The 21151-nt window shown below is 51.4% G+C and overlaps 1 protein-coding gene across 1 annotated transcript in view; it reads left to right on the forward strand.

Annotated features, from left to right (window-relative positions):
- The window catches only part of Jdp2 (Jun dimerization protein 2), a 42092-nt gene extending 23527 nt beyond the window's left edge, over positions 1 to 18565 (forward strand). The window contains exons 3-4 of the mRNA XM_032908167.1: positions 10760 to 10864; positions 17354 to 18565. Coding sequence (XP_032764058.1) covers positions 10760 to 10864; positions 17354 to 17539 — 291 coding nt within the window. The 3' untranslated portion in view covers positions 17540 to 18565. The remainder of the gene's footprint in view (positions 1 to 10759; positions 10865 to 17353) is intronic.
- Positions 18566 to 21151: the final 2586 nt, after the last annotated feature.

Genomic DNA, 21151 nt, shown 5'->3' on the forward strand with positions numbered 1-21151 from the left:
GTTCCAGAACCTCAGGCTGGGGGTTAGAGTCCAGTCCTGTTCCTCTCCTCCGTTGCCAGCCGGTGCAGGTACCAGCTCGACCTGGGAGCTGGGGAATTATGCAGGGGAGCGGGTGCCTCATCAGTGCTCCCACAGAGCCTTCTCCCAGGGTTACCAAGGGCCCTTGAAGGAGCAAGGTCTGGTGTTTGCATCTGTCATGGTTACATCCTGGCCCTGCAGGCATCTAAGAGCAGGAGCAAACCAGTGGAGCAGGGTCGTAGGACTGGTCCCCAACACTGTAAATGGGGGAAAAATAGTCATAGGTTCTTGTCTAGATTGAATTTCCTCTCCTTTTAGCAAGTGTTTAGCAATCTACTGGGCACAGAAAAAGCCAACAAGACACAGGCTTTGTCTTCATGAAACTCCCAGTGTGGTGGAGACAGCCACAAAGGGTAGAAAACAACACAGTAGGGCCAGTGGTAAGTTCAGGGTTGAACGGGAACTCTTGCAGAGATCGCTTCTTAGCCTGAGGGCTCAGAGTCAAGGAAGACTTCCTGATGGAGATAATATTCCCCCTGAGTATACAAGAGACCCAAGAAGTGAGCTAAGAACATAATGAGGCAGAGAGGTACCAGGCCAGGGGAGCCTGAGGCAGATGGGGACGCTTCAGGAGCAGAATGGTAGGTGGTAAGAGCAGTGGGCGAGACCACAGGATGGTGGGGTCAGGCACAAGAACCTTGCGTGATATAGCAGCTTGGTCTGTAGGGCAAGGAAAGCCACTTCCGACCTCAGGGTCAGCCACTGGTTAGGCTTGCACTTGAGGATTCAGTGGCTGGTCTGGAGGGAAGGGAGATCAATGCAGGACCAGGAGCCCTCCTAGGACGACTTTGCAGTGTTGAGATGTGAAGGGTCCAGACGAAAGGTGGTAGAAGTGTTCGATGGAGACCACATCTGAACATTACAGCGGGGTGAGCATGTCCAGCCTGAGTTGCATGGGCCACGTGCATCTCGGGTTAGCTGTGGAAGACACTCAATACATCTGTAGATAACAGTGCCGTGTTACAACTGCAGAAGGCTGGGCGCTCCTGAGGTCGGGCATGAAATTGGGTGTCTAGTAGAATCAAAATTGGAGATAACAGGGAAGCTAGGAGAGGGTGAGGTTGGAGTTTGCAGCCTAGGAAATGGGTGGGCGGCAATGCCAGCCAGGGTGGAAGGCAGAGATGAAGCAACCAGTAGCCCGGTGGTCCTCAACCTTCCTAGTGCTGCAACTTTTATATAGTTCCTCACATTGTAGTGACCCTCAGCTGTAAAATTATTTTCAATGTTACTTCATAACTCGACTTTTGCTACTGTTATGAATTATAATGTGAATACCTGATATGCAACCTTTGGGAAAGGGTCATTTGACCTCTCAAAGGGGTTGTAACCCACGGGTTGAGAACCGCTGTAGTAGATGACTGAGTCTTTGGGAGCTGAGACGCGTCACGCTGAGTGCCTGGGGGTCAGTTGGCTATCTCGGTGTGGAAATAGAGATTTGGTTAGTTGTTGCATACAGAAGGTGGTGAAGACACAGGGGTGGATGACGTGGTACTTGCAGGTGTGTGGGTAAAATGACAAGTGGGTAAGCCAATGGCAAGCTAGAACATGGTGAGAAAAGACCAAGAAGAGGCTCCCAGCAGAGTCCAACAGCGTCAGGGGACGTATGGGTACAGTGACTTGGACCAAGGTAAGAGAGAATCCAAGACAACATAGATGGCACAGAGTAGTCAAGTAGCCAAAGAGGATTACCCAGAAATTGTCCTCTAGGACCCAGTTCTTGTCCCCAAGTGTCAACCTGGAACCAGACTTAGTTTCCTGTGTGTGGAATCTAGGGGTGGGTTTAGGTGTTTGCCTGTGAATATAGAAACGTCTTAAAAGGGATCTAGGGAATGTCAGTGTTCTTCCTGCCATGTGACCACTACTGCCAAAGGACCCAGTGAATGACCCCAGGGAAGATGATAAAGGAGGGTCTAGCCCAGTCAGCCACACCAGAGGCACCCTGCCATCACAGGATAAGTAGTTTCCCTGCCTATAGAGCTACAAGCCGACCTTTTCCTTTCCAAACTGTTATTTCTCCATTGGTAAAATGAGACCTCCTCAGGATCGCTTGAAGATGGCTCTTGAAGGTTGGAGAGAAACGGGAACTCTTGCACTGGTTAAGCGTTTTCATGGTCCAAAGAGGTGAGCTGATTGGTCCAAGGTCTCAGTGTAGGTTCTGGTGCAGATGAGACCTCAGGCAGACTCCACTGGAGTCAGATAGCAAGTGGTATTCAGTTCAAAGTGGAATTAGTCGGCAACGTTAAGTATTGAGAGGTTTTACTTCTTTAAAAAATGATTTATTTATTTTTATTTTATGGATATTGTGTTTTGCTTGCGTGCATGTCTGTGTAAGGGTGTCAGGTCCCCTGTAACTGAAAACAATTGTGTCCCCACATGGGTGCTGGGATTTGAACCCACATCCTCTGGAGGAGCAGTCAGTGCTCTTAACTGCTGAGCCATCTCTCTCCAGCTCCAAGAGGTTTTAGGATTAGAAATTCATATTTTCAGCTAGTCTTGGAAACTTAGAAGATGGGGCAGTATTGAAACTGCTTTGCTGATGCCAATCTGGGTGTCCCTCAGCAGACACAGCCCTGCCTAGCCCTTCTCCCTTATTAACCATTAATTAACCAGCCTAGCTCTCAAAGGTGGCTTGCGTTCCGCCTCCGCTGCCTTCCAGTGCCATACGTGTGAACTTTCTCATGAGGCCCTCCCCAGAAGCAACAGAGACCCAGCCCTTGGCCACTTGCACCAGATGGCTTGGCTAGGGAGGAGAGGTGGCCAAGGGCAGACAGTTTTTAGCACTCAGACTTGTGCTTTGGAGGGCCAGAGACTTGGCTCCTGAAGGCTTCAGGGAGACCCTGGGGTTTCCTCGTCCCTGCAGGAGAGGTGGTGGGTCTGGCCTAGCTGGCCTGGGCTGGCCTGGGTTTCACCTCTGGACTGTCCTGTCCTACTTTGTTGGTAGGGGGCAGGGGAACCCCTGTCTCAGTGCAGCCAGTTTATGTGGGGGAATGTCTGGTATGTTTGGCATTTGGGTGTTTACTTCCCAGGGTGCTCACGGGTCCCTGGTGTTGAAATGTGGCTTCTCTGTGTTGGAGGCGGGTCTTGTGGGCCTGGCTAGTGACTTGAAGCCCAGAGCTACATTTGGATACAGCAAGGCTGTTTCCCCAATGGATCTCTCTCTCCTTTCCATGCCAAGGAGGGAGGCTGACCGTGCCTCTAGAGTAATGGGGTTTTAGTAACCTTGCTGCCTGCAGAGGGGATGCTGCAGAGCCATTCCTGTGTTCCAGGCTCTGGGCTGGGCGGGGCTGTGTACTTCCAAACCCACTCGGTGCCGTCTGTGTGCATTTCGGAGTTGAGACTCAGAGAGGCCAGGTGACTTGCCCAGGAGCTCACAGCCTTTCTAACAGAGCGTCTGAGGAACTCCGACGAATGCTACAGCCTATGCCAGGCCCACATGCCTAGGCCTGGCTCTCTCTGCCTGTGCTACCATTCCTAGTTCCTACCCAGGCCCTTCAGATCTCCACTCTCATACGTTTGCGTCTGCTTTTTACTGTCTGCCTGCTCTTAATGTTCCTTTGCTCCTTTGCCCTTGATACCTTGTATGAGAGAGTCTCTGTATTTCCTGTACCTTGGGTTAAACAGGTCCCTTTCTTTCTTATTCTCAAAAAAAGGAAAAAAAAATTGAGATGGAGTCTCACGTAGGCTAAGCTGGCCTTGACCTAGATACGGTAACCAGTGGTGACTGAACTTCTGATCCTCCTGCCTCCACTGTCCAGGTGTGCATAGCCACACCCAGTCCATGCAGTGCTGAGGGTGAAGCTGGGGGCCTTCTGCGCCCAACACTGCCCGCTGAGTCATAGCCCCAGCCTTCAGAAGACATAATTTTGAAACTGCTTTGGAAATGTCAGATGTCACACGTCAGTCTCATGTGGCCACGGAGGCTAAGTATGTGAGCCGAGGAACATGACCAAAGGTGACAACTAAGCTGAAGAGAGCAGGGAGGGCTCGTCCATTAGCTCTGCAGCCGTTATCCAGTCCTGTTGATCGGGCAGTCAGTGTTTTTTGTTTTTTGTTTGTTTTTTTTCTTTAAGAGACCCAAAGAGGAAAAAGCAAAACGAACATTGCTGTCTGGACTAGAAGCTTCTGTTGTGGTCACAAGTTCCCATTGTGAGAGGGCATGGCCGAAAGGCTCTGTGTGTGTGTGTGTGTGTGTGTGTGTGTGTGTGTGTGTGTGTGTGTGTGTGTGTGTGTGTGGGGGGTGGTGTTACACATATGTGGAATACTGTAGATCATAGGCTTCTCCGTAAAGCAGGATTGCTTGGGCCTCAGGGGCAAAAGACCTAGATTTGAACCCTGAACTGTCGCCGATCCTACCAACGGCTTTATCTATAAAAGTGGGGGGAGGGGTGGGATGGGAGCTAAGAGAGAGCTGTGCTAGATGACTCAAAAGATGGAGAAGTAAATACTGTTTGTTTGTTTGTTTGTTTTTCAAGTCAGAGCTTTTCCGTGTAGCCCTGGCTGTTCTGGAACTCACTCTGTACACCAGGCTGGCCTTGAACTCACCGAGATCCACCTGCCTCTGCCTCCTGAGTGCTGGGATTAAAACGTGTGCCGCCAATGACTGTCGAGAAGTAAATGGTCTTGATTTAATTCACGAATATACACTGAAGGCTCTTTCCTTCCTCACCGTGCTCAGCTGAGTGATGGCGGTAGAGGGAGGCTAAGATATTGATAGAGACAGAACGACTATAAATAGACTGAAAACCCCAGGAGAAACTGACGAGAGACAGAAGCATATGTGGAAGAGGAGCACAAGTCATCAAAAGCCCCTGGAAGGAAACAGACAGATGATAAAAAAGAAAGGCACTTTCCGTTGAGGTGGCAGTGAAATCTAGAACAAGAAGTCCCAGCAGGGGGGACAGGGAAGAGTATGGTGCTCCCATGTTGAGACAGGAGGCCCCGGGTTGCTGAAGTCAAGGGTAGAGAAAAGAGGTTACGAAAGAGATGGTCAGGGGCCGGTCTCCTCCCACTGGGCCCTGCTGTTAGTGATGGAGGGCTGAAAGTAGAGATGGCCGACATTTTAGTCCCCAGGAAGCCTTGCAGTGGCGAAGGTCTCACAGGGAGGGTCTGACTAGGATGTGATCTGCTGGAGCTTACAAGCCGGATCCTTGCAGGCTGTTAAATGGGCTGTTGTGTGTGGGGTGGGGTTAAGGTGATTGCAGGTTTGTATGTGGTTAAACCATCAGGCAGGTGGCAGTGCTTACAAAAAGAGCACAGCACAGAGGAGAAATATGCTTGTCGAGAGACTGGCCAAGGGCTCACCATGGTCTCCTGAGCAAACTCCTGTGCCCACAAGTCCCTCGGGAATCAGGTTACACACAGATTCCAGTCCAGCAGGTCTGGGGTGGAGCTTAGGAAGGAAGCTGATAGGCAGACAATTGTCCACAGAGCTGCTCTCTGAGTCTCAGGGTGCTGGAGCCCCCACCCTTACCACCAGCCTCACAGTGTCCACAAAGAGCCAACTGTGAGGGTGACCCCAACCCCTGCATTGTGTCCTGCCTGACAGCTCTGGATGGGGCTGCTATTGCAAGTGGACTTTTGAGGGATTATAGAAATCTGGGATTTTTTTTACTCATCCAGCAGATCTGTGTCTATCTTACCTGCTTGTGACCTATCATAGCAAGAAGCGTTACCCAGCATCCCTTGGTTTGCGTTTGGCCAGTGGGAGGCACCAATAGGAGGAAGAATTTTTTTTTTTAGTTAAGTTTTAAGGTATTTTTAAGTAAGATTTTTTTGGGGTGGCTGTGCAGAATTTCAGTCATGCGCCCTGTGTGTTTTGATCACACTAACCCTCCTTTCCCTCCACTCCACTTCCTTTCCCATCCCCCACGATGATTTCTTCCAAGCCTCAGTGTTTACTGTCTACCAACTGAGTGCACTCAGGGCTGCCCGGATGTGTATGGGTGCAGGGCTAGCTACCGAAGCAATGGTGGCCTCTCATGGGCCGCATCCTTGAGGAACAATGACTCTCCTTTTCTGAGCAGCCACCAGTTGCTGATAGCTCCTAGCTAGGGTGGGATGTGATACCCGCCTCCCATCTCCGAGCTGGTGTTTGCCCATGCTGTCACGACCGTTGTGAGTTTATATGCACAGAGACTCAGATGTGTCCTGAGGACAGCTTTGCTGTAGTCCTCCGCCACGTCTGGCCCTTACAGCGCCACCCTCTCCGACAGTGATCCCGGAGCCTGGGAGGAAGGGTGTGCAGTAGACGTCCCATCCAGGACTGAGCTCTTCACGCTCATTCTCGGCGTGTTGACCAACTGTGGGCTTCCGTTAGTCATCATCTACTGCACATAGAAGCTTCCGGGGTGAGAGCTCAGAGACTCATCACTACTGGCTTAATGATAAGTCGTTAGGAGTCAGTTTAATACTGTGTCCACTTGGCAGAGTAGTAGGTTGGAAGGGAGAATTTTAGAAATTGGTTCTCGCAATCTCTCCCCACTGGCGCTGTTTGCCTCTACAGCTGCTTGAGTAAGTGTCCCCTGCGTCTGCTACTCTCTGGGTGGCTGGTTCTAGAGATATTACTGCTAGGTACTTCTTCCTAAGATCACTGGGGACCACCTTCTGCTCTTCCTGTATCACCAGGAACCACTGACATCATGGGGGGGGGGACCTGATGTCATAGGCATCTTCCAATAGCAAGTGACAGAAACCTTAATCAAACTCACTCCAGGCCAAAGGAGAGAGTCTCAAGTCCACCATGAACTCCAAAGACAAGCAGCACAGTCAGGCCCCACCTGGTGGGATCGAGGGGATCAAGATACCTTTGCTGTCTATGTGCTTCTGCTTGCCACTGTCTGTCTGTCTGTCTGCCATCTGTCTGTCTATCTATGTCTCCCATTTACCTCTACAAGCTCCACAGCTCTTGGTCCATCTTTGTCTCTGCATTCTACATGTGTCTGTTTCTACCTGGGTCTGTCTCTCAGGGACACGGCCAGGGCGAGCAGGTGAGGGTCTAGAAATGACAGTGAAGGAGACACTCCCTCCCAGGTACCCATCATGTGCTTTCAGAAACCCCAGGGTGAGGACCTCCTCCGCCGTGTGCCCTGAGCACCTTGTTTACCCTCCTTGGTCCACAGCTCCTCTCTATGCCTGTGACTTCCTCCTGCCGCTGAGCAGTTTCCTCCTATCTCTTTTTATTTCTGTGTACTTTAGCTGCCTGACCTTTCTGCCTCAGGCAATGGTGGAAGCTGGTGACCCTGCATATCTCTTGTGTCTGACACTCGGAATCTTCAAATCACAATACAGCACAGCTCATATCAGCCGTTCTCACCATGTTCCCATCAGCTGTGTGGGATCTGGGGCCTGCCTGCTCCTTATCAGGGACTGGAGAACAAAGATGGGACAGGGTGAGGAGGGACACTAAAGGTGGCAGGTCCCTGAGGAATCTGTCCCTTCGATGCAGAGTACAGTGTAGGGGCACTTGTCACTGAGAGCAGATGTCTTTCCCTCGAGACTTCTGGGAGTTGGGAAGAACACAGACAGAGCTAAGGGTGATGACAGGGAAGGATAGACTCCCAACCCCCAATTCCACCACACCATTCCCTAAATGCCTTCTGCCTCCTCCTCAGACACCCCAGTTTTTCCAGCTGTGTCTGTAAGGAGCCCCACCAGTCCCCATTTGGGGTTCTGCTTTTGGACGACTGCTCTGTGTGTGGTGAGAACATTCTGTAAGATGCTCTGTAGAACTCAGGAAGTATCAGGGAAGCAGAAGCCCCGCTTCCTCTGGAGGAAAGCAGGAGGAGGCTGGGGGAGGGCAGGACAGCCTCTGTCCAATCAAGGACAGAGATAGTTCAGGCACAGATACAGTGGGACAAGCCCAGTGGCTGTGGGGTGCAGAAGGCAGAGGCCCCATGGGTCTGGAAGGGCTTTGCCAGCCGTATCTCCCCTGGACTTCTCCAAAGCAGCAGTTGTGGGTGGGGCGGGTTGAGAAGATGCATCCCCATTCTAATGGGGAAGATGTGGTAAGTCTTGGGCCACATCTCAACTTGGCGAGATGTCATTTAATGAGAAAGGTTGCTCAGGGTGTGTGTGGATAGAGGAATGGCTGAGGGTGGGCACATGCTGTGGCAGCTGCAGGATGGGGGACTCTAGGCCTAAATGCACAGCCCAGAACTTCATAGGATCTGAACAGACCTGTCAGATTAGTACCCTGCACCCCAAATCTAGACACTCCCTTTAGTCACTGTGTCTAAGGGAGACAGGTTCCAGACTTCCAGCTCCCTCCAGACAGACAAGAGGCATCCTGGTGGAACGGCTTTCCCGAGTGCAGGTCGCTGGCGTCTCTGTATGGTTAGACTCCAGCTGCACAGTTCTCTTCAGTCTGGGATTCCATTCCTTCTCTGGAGCCCACCATGACCAAGTGCCACGCTCAGCTACCCATCCTCCGGCCTAGCAGGGAGAGCTGGTGACCGTTTTAACTGGGGTTGGGGTGAATTCTGTAGCAGCACAGGGGTTCTATCAGGGACATCAAAAGGGGCCTTCCTAGAGGAGGTGACTTTTACTCTTGAAGGATGAGAAGAAGTTTACCAAGTAGGAAAGGAATGTCTTCTTGGCTGGGGTGGATGGCCTGACCATCATGGAGGAGGGTGTGGCCACCAGATTAAAATGTATCGACAGAAGGGTTTGATGGGCTCAGAGGGCGGATGGAACAGTTCAGTGATCTGGGTGTCAAACTGGCCCAGGTGACTTGTTAAACTGCAGTCACAGCCCCTGAATGTGTCACTCCTAGCCGTTTGGGCCCAGGCCTTGTGCAGGGGTTAACCGGTGGGGCCAGGTTTGGGGTGACAGGGGCAATGTCTCATTTGGGCCGCTTAGGGTAAGGCTTGAGGTCCTGGAGCCCAGCTGGGGCAGGCTGCACCCATCGCCATGGCAGTTTGTGGGCAGAGCCTCTTGGCAGAGGGGAGATTGCGCTGCCAGCCACTTCCTCCGGTTCCTTCCCTTTGCCTGATGTCACGGTTACCTCGGCCTGCTCTGGGGGTGAGGCTGAGGTCGGGCGGAATCAATGTCAGCCAGAGGAGCTGCCACTTCTGGTTCGGTTTCAAAGGCGGCCATGGGCATGGGAGGTGTCGGGTGTGAGGCATTGATGAGGCACCTCTCCAGCAGCCTCCCAGATCGCCAGTGTGGCTTAAGGAGGAGTCTTAAGGTGGTGTGGAAGGAGGAAGTAGGCTGCTCTGCCAAAATCAGAGGCCAGAGTGCTGGTGTGGGTCCTGGGCTGGACCCTCTCCCTGCACTCTCGGCCATGCCAGAAGTGCACAGAGAGAGGACGCTTACTTTCCTGGCTGATGTCCCTTTGGACTGAGACTCTGTCACAGGCTGTGGACTGCCAGAGTCACCCCTTAACCTTACCCCACTCAAGAAGTGACAGAATTGGCAAGCCCGGAGTAACATCACAGCTCATGGCCTCTGACTTGGAGCTGTCCCCAGCCCAGATGGCCCTCTGAGGCCTCCAGATTTCCCCGGTTGGCAAGGCCAGCACAAGGCACCCCGACAGAAAAACCCCTGAAAGAATGTGGCTCAGTTGGCAAAGTATTTGCCTAGCATGCACAGGCCCTAGGTTCAAGAAATAAATTGAGTGTAGTTGTAATTTTAGCACTCAGGAAGTGGGGGAGGATTGCCTGCAAACTCAAGGTCATCTCTGACGACATAATGAGTTGAGAAGGTCTTGGCTACTTAAGACCCTGCTTCAAGAAAAAAATTGGGTGCTGTTGTTGTTATTGTTGTTGTTGTTTTCTTAGAGTAGAAAAGGTGGAACTTGTAAAACCTGAGTTCAAAATCCAGCTCAGCCATGTCGTTGTTGAATGGCTGTAGATAAAGTGAACTTTTAAACCTCAGATTTTACTGCCTTCCCACGGGAGTTGGTCCTGAGGATGGAGTGGTGTGTGTTGAAAGGATTTGTCAAAGGAGGTGAGAGGCAGCTTTTGTTATTACTGATAGTGAATTCTTAGCAACTGCCCAGCAGGATGGGTGGGTGGTGAGTTTCTGTCCCCCCTGGGTAATGGGCCTTGCTTTATGAGTCCTGAGTTCCTTCGAGGAGATAAGCTATCTCAGGGGATCCTGGGGTGTATCCAGCTAGGTGAGGAGGCAGAGTCACTGTGACAGCCTGGGGAAATAGATCAGAAGTTTGGGGGACAGAGAGAAGGAGCCATACTGGTAGGAAAGTGTGGTGAGGGTTTAAAACCCCAACAGAAGAGGTGGGGTGACAAGAGTCTGGGAGAGGTTGGGTGCAGAATGGGAACCTGGGTCTCTGCCCAAGGTGTTTTTAAAGGAAGTGCCTAGGAGCTGCTGGCCTGGAAAAAAATCACACCCAGAGGGCTTGAGCTAGGCAGAACAGGTTGCCCCACCCACTTGCAGGGAGCCGCCTGACTCTGATGAGTGGACTGGCCAGGCTCCCAGCCCCAGAAACTCTGACTGAGCCAGGTAGCCCTGCCCTTAGGGGGCATGAGCTCCTCCCCAGGATGCCTACCTGCTCCGAGGAGAACCCTCCTCAGACCAGGAGACCTCTCCATGTCAGCAGTCACAGGTGTTTGCTGAGATGTGGGTAAGAAAGGGGGATCTGTCCCTCTGTCTGTCCGTGTGTCAGGTGGAAAGCTGCGCTCAGGACCACCTGTGGTGTCTAATCAGTGGCTCTGTGCCCTCACAGCTAGATGAGGAAGAAGAGCGAAGGAAAAGGCGCCGGGAGAAGAACAAAGTTGCTGCAGCCAGATGCCGGAACAAGAAGAAGGAGCGCACGGAGTTCCTGCAGAGGGTGAGTGAGCGGCTGCGGTGGGGAGGCGCCTTGTCCTTTGCAGGGGCTGATGTGCCCCGCAGCCAGGGGCAGCCTCCGACACTGTACAACGCAGAGAAGGTAGAAGGACCTATGCTTTCCTCCACTGAACCTAGGTCCCGGGTACTAATTGACCCAGTGGCCCACACCTGGAAATATCCATGTTGGTCCCTTGTGGCTACTACAGTGTTCTAGAGTACATGCTAATGAAGTACAGTGTTAGGCCAATGTCATATCTGTGTGCAGTGGACGTAGCTCCTGGGCTGGCTACCAGGAAAAACTCCCTATATCGAATGCTTCATCCACACTGCATACCCCACTGGCCAGCCCTTAGCCCCATTGAAGATGACCTTTGACTCTTTGCGGCTGCCCCCAGGAACCCGAGGTCTGGCCAATATGTAAAGGCCAGCCTCCAGTAGCTGTCCTTTGCCTCCCGATGTCACCGGCCATTGCACACTATGATATGTCTAGCAGGGGGCTTGCCCTTTCTTACCCCTGGGTCCTATCCCTCAACCTCTACCTTTACCTCAAAAATGGTGCCAGGGAAGGGAAGTGAATAGAAAACTGACTAGTCCCCAGTGGTCAGCAATACCCCACCCAGTCATTGGTTTGTTACTGAGCAGTAACAGCAGTACTGTATGCTGACCCAACAGGCGGGCGTTATTGTTCTGCAAGCCACCACAGTGATGAGCGGTAATCATGCACATGGCAAAGCCAGGCACTATACTAAGTGCTGGGTGCGATCTCATTGCATGGCCCGAGTAGTTGGCGAAGATAGGGATCTTTGTGGCTCCCTTTCCTCGAGTGAGGTGGGCACAGGGAGGATGTGATCCATGCAGATCTCTTAGCCACTGAAGGATAGGACTGATGTCAGTACCTGCTACTAACCTCGGGTCTCCATGTTCCTATTCCTGCTCTGCCCCTCAGTTCCTTTGCTGGTTCATTCCTTAATTTGTTTATTAGTTGGACAAGTGCAGGAAATGCTCAGGGGTGCCCTCGGCACGCTGTTAGAGGGGCATGGCCTGTTGTCCTCCGACACCAGGGATTGTGCCCTCTTCTCATGGTTGCCATAAGCCGAGAGCAGTTCCGGGTTACAGGTGTGGACAGGGTGGGCCATCTGTAGACCCCTAGCTGTGCGCATCCTGGGCCAGTCAGTGTTTACCAAGAGGACCGAGCAGCCTGAGGCTGGGGTCTTAGACAGTGGTGTGATAATGGGCCTTAAAGATGAGGGGAGCGTCCCATGCTGAGTGCCCTGCGTCCAGTACCCGATGGACAGAGCCAGGAGGTGCAGGCAGGTGTCTCGGGAGAAACTTCCCATATGACTCCAGCTTCCTAGAGCTCGTCAGCCAGTTAGCAGACAAGATATGCCCACCCCGGAGGCTTCCAACTACACACCAGTTCAAGCACCTACTGTGCCCCGAGATGTCAGTGTCAGACGAAGCTGTCAAATGCCTACTGTGTGCCAGGCATTTCACGTGGTGACAACATTTCAATAAGGAAACACTAATTATTCCCATTTTAGAAGGTGATCCGTGGTTCAGAGAGACCAAGTTGCTCGCCCAAGCAACCTTGCTAGCAAGTTCAGGGTAGGAACTTGTCACTCTCTCTATCTAGGTGATAATCAAGGCCTGCTGCACTATGGGTCAGTGGGTCCAGTTCTCTCAGTGGACACACTATGGGTCAGTGGGTCCAGTTCTCTCAGTGGACACACTATGGGTCAGTGGGTCCAGTTCTCTCAGTGGATGCACTATGGGCCAGTGGGTCCAGTTCTCTCAGTGGACACACTATGGGCCAGTGGGTCCAGTTCTCTCAGTGGACACACTATGGGTCAGTGGCTCCAGTTCTCTCAGTGACAACAGATAGCAAGTGAGAGCCAGGAACCATCGGAGAGTGTCGTTTCGGAAGCCAGAGTGCTATGGGGACACACAGTACTGAGGAGAGACTCTTCCATTTGTGAGATAAAGAGGGAAGACAGTACAAGATGAAGGATGAGAAGAACAGAGGGGCAGGCAGACCCTAAGCCTCATCTGTAGAGTGGTCCTACATGCTGGGTGTTAGAAATGGACCAGTGTAAATAGGCCAGTGTGTCCATGGCGTCCTGACAGTTTCTAAGACTGCCTCCCACGCTCATGAGGGTCCCCATTCTATGATAACATCATGGTCATGGGGGGCATGAAGGGTTTAGGAAGAGAAGGGCACCAGGCAGAGGAGTCTCCTGACTGAGAGGCAGGCCTTGGGTTAGGGCAGCTGTAGTAGTAATGTGCTATCCCAGCAGGAGATGTGGCTGCCAAAATGGAGAAGAGTGTGTGACCTTGGGTCTGGGAAGCAACACCATGTGGGCTCCAGCCCAGTCCTCTTCCCTGGACACCCCTCCCCATCTGAGATCTTTGAAGGCAGACCACTGTGCTGTCAGTGCCTGAGGACCTGACCCTCACTTGCATCCTGGCCTCTCGACACATGCAACTCAAAGAAAGACTACCTCTCAGAGTTCGCCTCTCTAGACCAGTAAAGGCCAACTTGGGCTGGCCTTCTGATGGACCAGTTCACACCCCACAGACCTTGGGCCTACCCGAAAGCCTCGTCTGTAGTCAGGAACATAAGCCTGAGGTGTCTCTCTGCTATGACTTTTGCTCCTGCCATGCCACTGTGCCTAATCCAAGGTTCTCTGGGCCCTGAGGCCATTTTACATTCCCAAGACACTGTGCTCTCTCCCTAGACACTCTTCCCATGGTGGTCTCATTGGCCCTGGGGGGATGAGAGGGCCCCATCTGCTGGCAGGTTCCTCATGAGGGGTGAGTGGCTGGGTTTCCTTAGTTGCCCAGAACTCTATTCAGGTTTCCCAGACTCCCAGAAATGAAAGCTGCTCAAATTGATTGGCGTGCAAAGCAAATAGCCAGGACGTCGCCCAGACACAAGGTGCTTCCCAGCCCTTAGAAAAAGTGGATGAAACCAATGCCCCCGGGGCATTTGGAAATATAACATCAGGGCATGGTATTGGTGCCATATGCATTTAATCTCAGCACTTGGGAGTCAGAGGCAGGTGAATCTCTGTGAGTTTGAGGCCAGCCTGGTTTTCAGAACAAGTTCCAGAAAGCCAGGGCTATACAAGGAAACCCTGTCTTGGGGATGGGAAAGGGGGAGGAGGGATATATATATATATATATATATATATATAAATTATATATTATATTATATATATTTATAATTATATATTATATATATAAATGTAATATGTTTTTTAGGGAGTCTTAGTGCTTGCAGTCTTCTGAACTAATCATTTTGTGTGCATGCCTGTAAACTGAGGCCTCTGGGATCAGTAACTTGGACAAAGTGACATAGGTAGGAGAAAAAGCTGGAGTGCCTAACTCTGCAACTTCTTTCTGCTGATGACAGTGTAGGAGACAATCTTTTTTATATTTTTTTACTTACTTTACATATATGAGTACAATGTCACAGTCTTCAGACACAACAGAAGAGGGCATCAGATCCCATTACAGATGGTTGGAAGCCGCCATGTGGTTGCTGGGAATTGAACTCAGGACCTCTGGAAGAGCAGTCAGTGCTCTTAACCACTGAGCCATCTCTCCAGCCCCAAGAGACAAAATCTTAACCTATACCATTTTATTCTAAGCCAACAAATGGCTTCAATTTTTCTAGTGCAATAAAGATGTACCAGAAGTCAGCACAGAGAGCAAACACAAAGGCAGATTCCTCTCTCTCTTAGTGAAGAACCAGAAGATACAGGCTGGGTTGCTTCTTCATTCATTAGGCAAACACTGCTGCTAGAAATCTAGAAACAACTAATTACACAGAGAAACCCTGTCTTGAAAAACCAAAAAGAAATCTAGAGACTTCCGTATACCTGTGTTCCCAGCACTTGAGTCTGAGGCAGGAGGATTGCAGTGGGAAGTTAATCTAGGCTACCTAGTGAAAAGGAGTATCACAAGTGTGAGGCTAGCCTAGGCTACCTAGTGAAAACTGAAAAACAAACAAAAAAATTAAAGTAGCTTTTAAAATCCTACAAGCCCATGGGTTTCTTGTTTTGTTTTGTTGGTTTATAGAGATGGTTTCTCTGTGGAGCCTTGACTGTCCTAGAACTCTATCTGTAGACCAGACTGGCCTCAGACTCAAAGAGATCCATCTTCCTCTGCCTCCTGAGTGCTGGGATTAAAGGCATGTGGCACCACTGCTCTGCTAATAAGCCACCGTCACAGGTTAGTGATCCTATGACAGGCCAAGTGCTGCAAACTTCACCTGCCCGTGTTTTGGTGAATCTGTGTGGTGTTGAATAGTGTGTCATAGTCTTCCCCAAGAGTTTTTGTTATTACTGGGGTTGGAAGACAGTGTCTTAGACCAAGCTGGCTTTAAGTGTACCATGTAGCCAAGGCTGGTCTTGAACACCTAACTTCCTAAGGGCTCGAATTACAGGCTTATGCTACTATGTTTCTGTTCAGCCAGCCACATCCGGTTAGAACTTCAGACACACCATAACCAAGCCAGACTCCTTGCAGACTCCATTTAGCACTGTTTAGCCCCGCTCCCCTCTCAGGCTTCACTGTACTAGCCACGCAGCCAACCCTCGCTGCCCTGCCTCCCTCATTCTCCAAACCAAGGTGGTCCCCACGACTCACTGAGTTGTCTTTGAATCATATTTCTTTTCCCCACTTTCTTCCTGCTCAGAGGTGAAAGGAGGGATCCCTCGAGCCCCTCGAGCCCCTCGAGCCCTTCAGCTGTATATAGCGTTTTCCCTGTGGGAACTCTTCCGGTCCTGGGGATCGTCATCTCTACACCAACATGGCTGCCATGTGGCTCTCTCTGTCCTGCTTTCTCTGCCTTCTCCACCTGGTACCCTGCTGTGGTCCCTGCTGTGTCTTCACACAGGGCAGCTTGTCCCATCTCTCCTTTGCACTCAGAGTTTCTTACCTAGAGTCACTCATCTCCTACACTCAGAATGGCGGTCCGTCATTAACTGGGCCTTGTGTGCCCAGTGCACACTCCTCAGGAGCTGTGGGGAGTGGGGTGGGGGGAGGGGGATCCTCATAAGCTTTGGATTCCCCAAAGCATTCATCTTCATTGCAGGCCGAGGCACATCCTCTGAGGTGGGTAGATGGCCCTGAGGCTTCTCAATACAATGGCTGAGGACAATCTGAAGATTGTGTTAGCAGCTTGGGCTGGGGGAGGTGAGGAGGGAGGAAACACTAGCCATCTCTCAGAATTCTGAGAACTGCAGACCAAGCCGGCATTCCAGTCTTGTCTCAGCCTGTCCCATTAAAAGCCACTATGGATTTTTTTTTTCTTAATATTTCCCCCTCTTGGCTTTTCTCCTTTCTAAAGCCGTTGCTCTGAGTGTCTGGTCCTAAAGCCTGCCTCCCTCAGACATCCGGAGCTCCCTGGGAACCCATGCAGCCACCTCGGAGAAGGTGCACAAGACACACCTCTGACAGGCCTGCATCATGAGGGAGATAGCTTCTCCTACCTCAAGGTGTGGGGACCCCACCAAAGGTCTCATTCTCAGAGGGAGGCTGTCCCCAACTGTACCCCACTGGGCAGAAGGACCTGTCACATAGGCAGCTGCAAGTTTAGCCTGCTCTGGGACTAATACTGGTCCCTCAGCGTCTGAACCGTTGGGTGTCTAGGGCTGAAAGGTCTCATCTGGCACAATCACATCTTTATTCTTCGTCCCTCATCTGCCAATAACTCTTCCTTAGCCGTGACAGCCAGACACTTCTCCAGACCCAGGGACAAAGTTATTCCCAGTGAGGAGCTCACTGGCCTGAGGCTGCTCAGCTCACACACGTGAGGAGAGCTTTCAGTTTCGGGCTGTAAGAAAAGCAGGAAGACTCCATTGCCGTGTTCTTCCTGCCTGCTGTGTGAGCCCCAGGCCTTGAGCAGATGTGCTTGTCACCTGTCCTCGCTGTGCACACACAACCCCCTGCCCATCACATCCTCAGCCTTCCTTCTTTGCCCAGGGCAGTGGGAGTTTCATCTGACATCAGTTTGAAAGCTCATTTCCGGTCCAGCATTCTAAACGGTTCAAGCTAATGGCCAGGAGGCACACGCGTTGGGAGGAATGTCTCACAGTGAGTTATCAATCCCACCCGACATAGCAAAGCACTTGGTCTAGTGTCGCCCCCCTGTGGTTCACCTTGGACCCTGGTCTGTTCTTCATCGAGCAGCAGAGTTTTGGGTGTGTTCTTTTAGTCAACAGCAGGAAAGCTGTGAGGCTGGAGTAGTAGAGAAAAGGGAGTAAGAAGGGATCTGAACCCCCATGTATCATCTGGTCCCATCCTGCTGCGCCAGCGGTCAATACTGTGTGACACGGCGCTGCCTGACCAAAGTTTCCTCAGATGCTTCAGTGAAACCCGGCAGGCAGAAAACCGTGCCAGCATCACAGGTCCCAGCCAGAATGGCTGGGCACCTCTCAGGAGCAGGCTGGCGGTGACAGCTAATGGTGTGTCTCTGTCTGTACAGGAGTCAGAGAGGCTGGAGCTCATGAACGCAGAGCTAAAGACCCAGATAGAGGAGCTGAAGCTTGAGAGGCAGCAGCTGATCCTGATGCTCAACCGCCACCGGCCCACCTGTATCGTGCGTACAGACAGCGTCAGGACGCCCGAGTCGGAAGGCAACCCGCTGCTGGAGCAGCTGGACAAGAAGTGACTGAAGGCCTGGAGGAGGCACCGGAGGAAGAGGAGGAAGGGGAGGAGCAGCAAAGAGGAGGAGGAGCAAAGTGATGGAGGGCCCCTCCCGGGCACGTGACAAACTCTATGATGAGGCTTAGCATAACTGGCCTCCAGCTGGCTCTTTTGGAAACTCAGCCCAGCCGCACAAGAGCAAGAGCGGACTGAAGAAACCAGAGGGACCAGGTGCTGAGACCAAGGTTGACCCGCAGATAGGGGCTGCCCCACTCCAGGGCCCAACTTGAAGGGCACCTAAGCCGGAGAGGTGCCAAACCAGGTAGCCACCTCGGGCTCTCTCCGCCAAGACTCCCACCCAGGGGACTACGGAGCAGCCAAGAAAAGCCATGCATTGCAGACACAGTGTGGCCGAGGATGGAGCTCAGCGGAGTCTGTAATCCACCTTCCCCAGCCCTGCCCAAGCCCGGTGGAAAGGGGGTGCACTGTGGGGCTGCGATGGCCCAGCTGGAGTTTGCTGAGGCACTGAGGCGCGGGCGCCCTTCCAAAGCACACACTCAATCAATGAATGTTTACAGACTGGCTGTCCTGGCGGGGCTTCCAACTGCACACGGTTTTTTTATACTTTCTTTCTTTCTTTCTTTTTTTTTTTTTTAATATTTTTTACAAAAAAAAAGATTTTATACGAGCAATATATATATGTGGATTTCTATAATCACTCGATGTGACACAGTACAAATATGCTATGGTCTGCTGTTACAGCCATTGTAATTCCTAAGTACTGTAGGCTCTGGGTGTTGGGGGGGTAGCCAGGCGGGTGGGGTACATTTCCATCCTTGTAACCCCTTCCTAGTACTCAGTCCTGTATCGCTCAGTAAACATTGCTCTTAATTACCCAGCTGCCTCGAGTGGTGTCTGCCCAGGGAGAGGGCATGCCCAGGGCAGATGTTTGGGAAGAGTTTCCAAACCTGCCCTACCAGGTAAGCCTGAATATGCCCATTTCACAGATGAGGAGTCTGAGGCCTAGAGATGTTAAAGAACTCTGCACATACCATTTTGAGAGTACTTGCTTCATTTACTTAGGCCAAGTTTTTAAAAAATTGGGTGTGTGTGTGTGTGTGTGTGTGTGTGTGTGTGTGTGTGTGTGTGTGGTGGAGTATGTGTCTTTGTGTAGATGTGTGCAGAATTTGGATCCCTAGGAGTTGGAGTTACAGGCTGTTGCAAGCCATCTGATATGCTTCCTGGGGATTGAACTTGGGTCCTCTCTCCTCCAGCTTCCTTTTGAGTGTACCCTTGAGTGTGCCAGGCACTGCAACGAACTGAACCACTGCTGGGGAGCAAAGCAGCCCTGGCCTTGCACCATGGATCCCGCAATTGGCTTATCTTGTGCTCGCTCGCTTCAAACCTGTCTCCCTTCATCTTCTCAGCAGCCTCGTCAAGGGGCAGCTGTGGTCCCCAGTTCATAGACGGGGAATTGGAGACTCAGGGAGACAAGATGAAGCCACTGCTTGTTGAAGCCTTAACTGACAAATTCGAGGCCCTGTTTACTTACAATAGCACAGAGCAGGCCTTCTCATTGTACAAATAGCTTAACCAAAGCTCAGAGAGAACTCGTGACTTACCCAGGGTCGCTCAGCCAGCAAGAAACAGAGCTGGTATTTGAACTCCACCTCCAGAGACACGTGGCTTTCCCCATCACCAGCTGTCTCTGATTGCCCTTATGAATGAATGCCGCACCCCTGAGAGCAGGAAGTTTAGAGCCCGCCACTATAAATATAACTTGGGATAAAGCCGTGGACTCTAGAGCAGTGGTTCCCAATGTTGAGCATGACCTCTTTGGGGATGTCAGATATCCTTTATATCAGACATATACATTATGATTTATGGGAGTAGCAGAGTTGCAGTTATGAAGTAGCAACGGGAATAATTTTATGGTCAGGGGTCACCACAACACGAGGAACTGTATTAAGGCATTGCAGCAGTAGGAAGGTTGAGAACCATTGCTCTAGAGAGTTCTAGGTTGGCCCATGATGGTATAGACACAAATATCTCTTATCTCCACAGTCAGATATCCTGCTTGGAGAGCTGGAGCAGCTCAGAGTCGTTCACACGGCAACCAGCATTTACTCAGCAAGCTAGGTGTGCTTTCTCAGTTTCTGTTAGGGCTCTGAGTGACAGGCAAGGTACTTGTTATTCCCCGCCTTCTACTCAGAGGCTAACCCGGCCTAAAGTTTACCCAGCTGCAGAGAAGCAGCATGGGAGCAGACTTGAAAAGGCTACTTCCTGGAATGTAACTTCTTGATGTTGAATAAGGATCGCCAGTGACTTCCATCAGAGACGGAGCCTGGTGGAGAGCAGGGACGGGGCAGAAGTGGAAAACAGGTCACTAGTAAACGGTTAGCCCCGCTCTTCTTCTTGAGTTAACTCCGTCCTATTTGCATGGAGTCCCAGCCTGGAGGCGGGGCATGGCCAGCACAGTCTGCCAAGGCAACACACAGGAGTGACCTGTCACCTGTGCTCTTTCAACCCCGTTCAGTCAGGAGGAAGAGGAGAGTGAGAAACTGTAAAAATGCCTGCAGATGCTCCTGCAGGGTTACTGCTCACCCCAGGCGGTGGCCCTTCTAGTTCCCTGCTGGGATGCCTTTTTTAGGGCCAGCCCTTCTTAGGCTATGTAGATGGCTGTCCCCCAGACCAGTGACCTGAACTGCTGTCCCTGCCATAGTTACACTCATCGGCTTCACCATCAGAGAGCCAGCTCAAGGGAGCTTCCTGTGTGTCTCACACTGTGCGTGTGTTTCAGCTGTTTGGCATGGCTTTTTGGGGAGGTCCATGCTACAGTCTCAGAAAGACGAGGAAGAGAGAGGAGGACCTCACCTAAGGTCACAGACCTGTTAGGTGGCAGTGCCAGGATGCTATTATAAACTCCTCTGGTAGATAACAGCTGGGCCTGAACCTCCCTGGGAAAGAAAATGCTGCCTCAGTTTGGTTTGTCTGTAATGAAGCCTCGGCTGCCAGAGGATCACTGCGGGAGCAACACGCACAAAACCTCGTGCGCTCACGGCACACATCGAGTCCCCGGTGATAGCTAATTTCTCCGCTGCCAAACTGAGCCAATTAAAGCCCGATCAGATTATACTAAAGGCAGGTTTATTGGGAAGCTGCAGTCGGGTGAGTTCATTGGCCCTAAGGACAAAGGCCTGGGAAGGGGGTAGGCCAGGGGAGGGAAAGAGAGAAGAGGAGAAGAAGAAAAGAGAGAGACCAAAAATGTTTAGATTATATATGGAAGAGCCTCTGGGGAAGAGCAGCCTAGCCCCTGTGCTGGAAAGTTCAGGGTTGGGGGTATGGGTATGCCAGGTAGGGACTGAGGGATGCTGGAAGAACCTGGAGGCCAGGTCTGCTTTGGTAGGTAAAATGTACACCTCAGTCCCATGTCCTGGAGTCAGAAACCAAATACCCAGCTCTAATACCCATCTACAGATGAGAGCTTAATGTGAACACACATACACACACACTCACACACACCAACACACACACATATATACGTACACACATATATACATACATATACACATATACATACACACATACATATACATATACACACATATATATACACACACACATATATACATACACA

This window comes from Rattus rattus, chromosome 7, assembly GCF_011064425.1.
Source record: "Rattus rattus isolate New Zealand chromosome 7, Rrattus_CSIRO_v1, whole genome shotgun sequence".
Lineage (NCBI taxonomy): Eukaryota > Metazoa > Chordata > Mammalia > Rodentia > Muridae > Rattus > Rattus rattus.